Raw genomic sequence first — 6,170 nt, 5'->3', positions numbered from 1 at the left:
AAATAATGCTTCAAATTTTTGTTTTATGATCATATTTCAGACAGTTCATTCAAGTGAAACATTGATAAGGCATTTATTCATTATATCTTGACAAAATGCAATTTTTGTTAACATTTTAGTCAAAACATATTTGCCTATTTCTCTATATACCACTTCTGGTCTTAATCCTCGTTTCGATGTGATGGGTCACATATTGTCTTATTATAGCCTTTATTTTACAGTTAATAGTGTAGAGGATCCCTCTAAACCAAGAACTGCTCTGTGATTGGTCCATAACTACATCACCAACAGCTGTCATCATTACATCACCATCTAAACATTGGTAAATTACTGAATTTGATCACGCTCGTCAGGAACCATCTTCTCATTGTTTTCCATCAGTTTAAACACACCAACATCCCCACTGGATCAAAGCTCATGTTGTTTATGCACAACCATTTGTTCACTTTTTATCTGAGGTGGGCTTTCCTTTGTAAAGCCCACTTGCAAAGCGTGCTATAATAGTGCTTCTTTGGAATTTTAACTAAATTAGTCATTTTCAGTTTTACATTTCACAAACTTTTTTTTCTCTCAAATTTCTTCATAACTGTTCAATAAGCCCTTCAGATCAAGCTTTAGCAATAAYTATCTGACAAAGTTTAAATTAGGATTTTTGTGTCTCTAACTGCCAATGAAAACAGGTGTATTGAGCGTTTAAAGTGAATGACTCACTTTTTTCTCCCTGCAGTCTTGGTTTTATAATATTTGTTAATCATGACCTGAAAACGTGTGTTTTTGTGTTAACACCAGGTGGTCTGGAAGTGACCAGTGAGCAGAAGACTGAGCAGTTCCACTTCCTGGTTTTTACTGACGTCTTTGGCAACAAAACTCATGGAGTAGTAATGCAGTATTATCGTCCCATTCTGGTACGTTGTGTAATATTTTACACACTTTAATGTAAAGTTTAATAATCACAACTCTGAAATATTTAATGCAACGAGAGAAAACTTTTTTTTAATTTAGTGGTTAAAACTGAACCAATCAAAAGGTCGATTGTTGGTGCCTCCAAACTGTAGTTTTGCATTAATCATTTCTGTCCAGCAGATTTCATGATGTGGCTTTTTGATGTTTTAAAAAAAAGAATGTTTTTTTTTTCTGTTCTAATTTTTGTTTTATTGGATAAAATAACTGGATTCAAACCAGAATGTAACAAGATGTTTAAAAATCTGTTCACTGTTAGATTGTTTTGTTTTTTTCTTTCAGGGAGGAATGTCTTGTAATCAGATCGGAGCTGGATCGTCAACGTTCTATTTTTTGTTTTTATTGGATAAAATAACTGGATTCAAACCAGAATGTAACAAGATGTTTAAAAATCTGTTCACTGTTAGATTGTTTTGTTTTTTTCTTTCAGGGAGGAATGTCTTGTAATCAGATCGGAGCTGGATCGTCAACGTTCTCTAGACTTTTCTCAGCGTACAGCTTCTGTGTCATATCCAAGCACCCTTACTTCACTGCTCTCAAAGACTGCCTGTCGTGGTAAGAAATGGTTAGATTATAAAACTGTAGTGGATTGGCTTGCACATACTGTTTTTTTCTGTGTATTTGCTAACAGGCTAACTGTAGGTGTCCCCTGCAACATTTCTAAGTTATTGTACAGTTATTGAAAATAATTTTGGGTGGCAATTAAATCATGGATTATTCCTCTTGTCTCTTTTGTTCTGTCTCATGTTTTTTTTTAAATTTATTTTTATTCTTTGAGCCTTGTAATCCAGCTGAGGACTTGTCGATTATCAGACACGGAGGAAAAAGTGAAAGAATTTGCAACCAAACTGTCACTTGTGCCAATTCCACCACCTGGGCAGCTACATTTGGTGTGTAGCGACCAAACCATTGGATTTTGCTTTGATGCTAACAGATTTCAGCAGATCCTTCCACTCATTCCCGTTGTGCTGTTTTCCAGACGTTTACGTTACAGCCCCTGACGGTCAGATTACCCTCCAGAGAGGACAAAGACCACCCACTTATAGATTTAGACCTCCACCTGCCCTTTCTTTGCTTCAGGCCACAGCAGCTGCTGCAGGTATCTCACACACGTTAGGAGGTTTTAGTCTGAGAAGAGGCTCAGACGTCCTGTCATGTCTCTTCCTGTCCCTGTCCCTGTCCCTGTCCCTGTTCCTGTCCCTGTCCCTGTCCCTGTCCCTGTCCCTGTCCCTGTCCCTGTAGGTGCTGTCCTGTCTCCTGCAGGAACAGAGGGTGGTGTTATTTTCTGCTGATTGGGCCAGACTCACGTTGATAGCAGAAAGTTTGTTAATTTTTCTGAAGGTCAGTTTAAAATCTATCTGTCACACAGTAAAGTCAATATTTGTGTTGAATGTGAGCAAAATTCTGTTAATGAAATTATTTTCTTTTTGCATAAAGTTTTAATTTAGTGCTAAATTTGTGTTACAAACACAGTGGTGGAAGAAAGGAAGCCTGCAGTTGTACAGTGTTGGATAAAGTAACACAAAGTGATACTTGAGTAAAAGTACAAGTATCTTACCAAAAAATTACTTTGGTAAAAGTTAAAGTCTCCTTTGGGAATATTACTTGAGTAAAAGTCTTAAAGGATCTGATATTTTTTGTACTTAAGTATTAAAAGTCAAAGTAACGATTTAAAATGAGCAGTTAGATTTTCTGTAAGGACATTTATTAGGAGGTGACCTCCCCAAAAACTGCAGAAATGACTGTTGTATTAAAAGAATGAATGGATGTTAAATTTAGGATGCACTAGTCCAGCTGTTTCAGTTTATATACATATATCAAGGCTGCACAAAGCTTTTCCCCAAAATGAAAATCTATCTGAGGGCTGCGGCCAAATGTAAKAATATAATTCATGAAATACAAATACTTCTTAAGTACAGTCCTTTTATTTGAATGATTCTGTCCTGCAGGAGTGTGACATGATTTGTTTGTGTACAAACTAATACACTATCAGAGTTTTATATATTTATACTTCTCATTCAACCACAGTTAAATTCACTCTATCTAGGAGGCTCAGTTTATATGGATAGTTTTTATTTTTTACAATAACAAGCTGCAATGAAAACAAGCAAAACTGAAATAAAAGTAACAACTTTCTACTTCTTGTCTTTTTTAAAAATGTAAGGAGTAAAAATAAAAAGTAGGCTGAAAAATAATTACTCAAGTATAACCCAAAATTCTACTTAAATACAGTAACAAAGTATGTGTACTTAGTTACTTTACAACTCTGCAGTTAAATATAAACTTTTACACAACATGAAAATAAAATTAAAGTTAATTTATGAACATGTTTTAAACACACTTTGTCTCACTAAAATAAATCTCTGGTCCGGCTGCATTTGACTCACAGCTTCAGTCATTTCTTCACCTCGTCCTTCGTCTGCCTCTGTGACATTTAACAGGTTAAATTTGATATGTAATGTGAATCTAAGCATTGTGGTCATAAAATAATTTATTTAACAAGGTTCCTGCAGATCCTTAAAAGTCCTAAATGTCATTGAATTCATCAATCCAAAAATAAGGCCTTAATTAGCCTTAAAATGTCTTAAATCAACCTTTCAGGGGTCWTAAAAATAACACATTGTAAGTTAGGATGATTGTAATTAGTCTGAAATATTAAAATAATCAATGGTCAAAATAATTTATTTATTCTTTTAAATTTAAAGGATGCCTCTCACAGCTAGTTGTTTTATGTTAATATAAACATTTGGGTAACATTGTTGCTGTTTTTATTTTTTTGCGAAGTTGGTCTTAAATTTCATTTCAAGTGTCATTAAAGAGGTCTTTAAAAGTCTTAAATGAAATTTCTTTTGACCTGTGGGAATGCTGTTTAACTTCTTTTGAAATACTAAACATATTTAGAGAGTTTTGCTTATTTTTTTTCTTTTTAACACTGATATAAATATCCCATACAGCATAGATCACAGTTAGTGGCAAATGTCCAAACTGCAGATTAGATGATGTCATCTTTTCACTTTTAGGACAGCCAGTAATTACTTTATACATATATATTTTTACTGAGGAGTTGGCAACAGTCTTCATAATGATTTTCTTCCTTCTTGCAGCCTTTGGTGTGGCAGCATCCATATGTTCCTGTTCTGGCCAGAGGCATGCTGGACTTTCTAATGGCTCCCACTGCTTTCCTTATGGGATGCCATCTCAGTCATTTTGCAGAGGTTGCTGATGTGAGTACACAATCTGCAAAATTACAGCTTCTAACACGAAAGTTAAACAGCATCAGAGTCCCTTTTTGACAGTCTTTCTTCTTTTTTTWAAATATAAAACTAAACAAACTTAGCTGAAGTTCAGTTAAAATGTAATAGGCTTTTGTGACAGTTTAAATTGAATTGTGTTACTCTTTTATTTTTTCAGGAAACCGATGATTTGATCTTGGTTAATATTGATGACGGAAGTGTTTCTTCTTCCTCTCTTGATGTTGTTGTTGTTCCTGACATCCCTTCAGCTGCTGCAGACTGCTTCACACAGAGGTGTGGTTCTTCTTAGTGCAATGTTAAGAGTTAAAACTCATGGCCATTAAAACATTAATATCTACACACTGAATTAATTTTTTGCAAGTAATTATAGGATTTACTATATATCTATAACTGATTAATATTTGAAGCCAACCAATTTCAAGATGGCTGCCACAGCGCACTGACCTCAGAGAACAGCAATGGCTATTATTCAGTCAGTTTTACAGATATTGAGCTAAAATCTGGTAAGTTTTTTTAAACTTTATTCTTTTCTTAAAAAATATAATTCTATGTACAATAAAAAAGAAAAATACAAGGAAAATGAAATGAAAGGTGGCAGAGAGAAGGAAAAAAATCTTATATCTGCCCTTTTTTCCTAAAATATAAATTTAAACAATAATATTCTTCAGTTGACAAAACAAAACAAAAACATCAAATCTTTCTAGAACAACAAATTATATGAATACACATTAAACTGTTTCATATTTTTTTCAGCAATCCAACCTTTATCATTTTCTTAAACAGTATATTGGTTTGGCACTTTTAACATAATTTTCCAGATTATTCCACAATCTGACTCGTTGGATTGAGGTGCAGCGTTCTTTCAAACTGGTTCTAAATTTAGGTTTTATGAACATCTCTGTGCCCTTAAGATTAGAACAGCTCTCGTTCTTAATAAAGTTCATCTGGATGTTTAAAGGTAATGTGTTTGGTGTGTTTTATACATAACTAACAAAATATTATAATCAACCAAATCATAAAATTTCAATAATTTCAATTTACAGAATAAAATATTATATGGATAAAGGTAATGTATAACTTTTATAGCTGTTTTCTGCAAAACAAAAACAGGATTTGTAATAGTCTTACATGCTTTCCCCCATACCTCAACACAATAGGTTGTAGTTGAAAGTCTCTCACATCACACACTCTGAGTTTGTGATTTCCCATAATGTTACTTCAAGGTTTAAAATCAATGCCTATAAGCACATCCCTTGTCATGTAAACTGGCAGGTTTTTAATTAGAAAAAGTTTTTATCAGGTGCCAGTGTCTGCAGATACATTTCGACTTGGATCGATGCCACAGTGCAACCTGCTCCAGCATCGATGAGCTGCGTGACCAAAGACAAGAGTGGCAACACAAACTCAACCATGACATCCAGAGGATTGCACTGGAGCTGGTTGTCAACATATTCAGGTTGCTTTCTTGTTGAGATGATGCTGGATGTGTCTTTTTGCATGTTAGAACTGTCTGTCTGTGTGTGCTTTCACAGGGACGTGAGTAATCATCTGAACTATGATCATCGAGTGTTTCACAGTGAGGAGTTCCTGAAAAGCAGACTGCCAAATGAGCAGCTTTTTTACAAAAAGGTATTCACCAACTTCAAAATGGAATTGTGGTTTGATCAAATGTGAGGTGACTGGTGAATAATTAATCCAGGGTTCCTGCAGATCCTTAAAAAAAGGCATTGACTTTATCGATCCAAAAAAGGCCTTAATTAGCCTTAAAATGTCTTAAATCAATCTTTCAGAAGCCTTAAAAAAGTTAACACATTGTAAATAGGATGATTGTAATTCATCTCAAACATTAAAATTATTGGTAACAGTTAATTTTTTTTTAAATATTCACATGCAAACATTCCTCTTTGACATCACTTCCTGTTATTTCACATGCAAATATCTCAACAGCTGTCCATC

At 34.2% G+C, this 6,170-nt stretch overlaps 1 protein-coding gene across 1 annotated transcript in view; it reads left to right on the top strand.

Moving 5' to 3' along the window:
• Positions 1-6,170, top strand: part of LOC106527087 (DENN domain-containing protein 3) — a gene marked incomplete at its 5' end in the record, with an annotated part of 22,752 nt that overhangs the window by 2,342 nt on the left and 14,240 nt on the right. The window contains 9 exon segments of the mRNA XM_014021852.1: positions 790-905; positions 1,391-1,515; positions 1,739-1,850; positions 1,940-2,059; positions 2,203-2,301; positions 4,065-4,184; positions 4,372-4,487; positions 5,515-5,670; positions 5,747-5,843. Of these exon segments, the coding sequence (XP_013877306.1) occupies positions 790-905; positions 1,391-1,515; positions 1,739-1,850; positions 1,940-2,059; positions 2,203-2,301; positions 4,065-4,184; positions 4,372-4,487; positions 5,515-5,670; positions 5,747-5,843 (1,061 nt within the window).

This window comes from Austrofundulus limnaeus, unplaced genomic scaffold, assembly GCF_001266775.1.
Source record: "Austrofundulus limnaeus strain Quisiro unplaced genomic scaffold, Austrofundulus_limnaeus-1.0 Scaffold308, whole genome shotgun sequence".
Classification (NCBI taxonomy): domain Eukaryota; kingdom Metazoa; phylum Chordata; class Actinopteri; order Cyprinodontiformes; family Rivulidae; genus Austrofundulus; species Austrofundulus limnaeus.
This window is presented reverse-complemented; position numbering and strand designations above follow the sequence as displayed.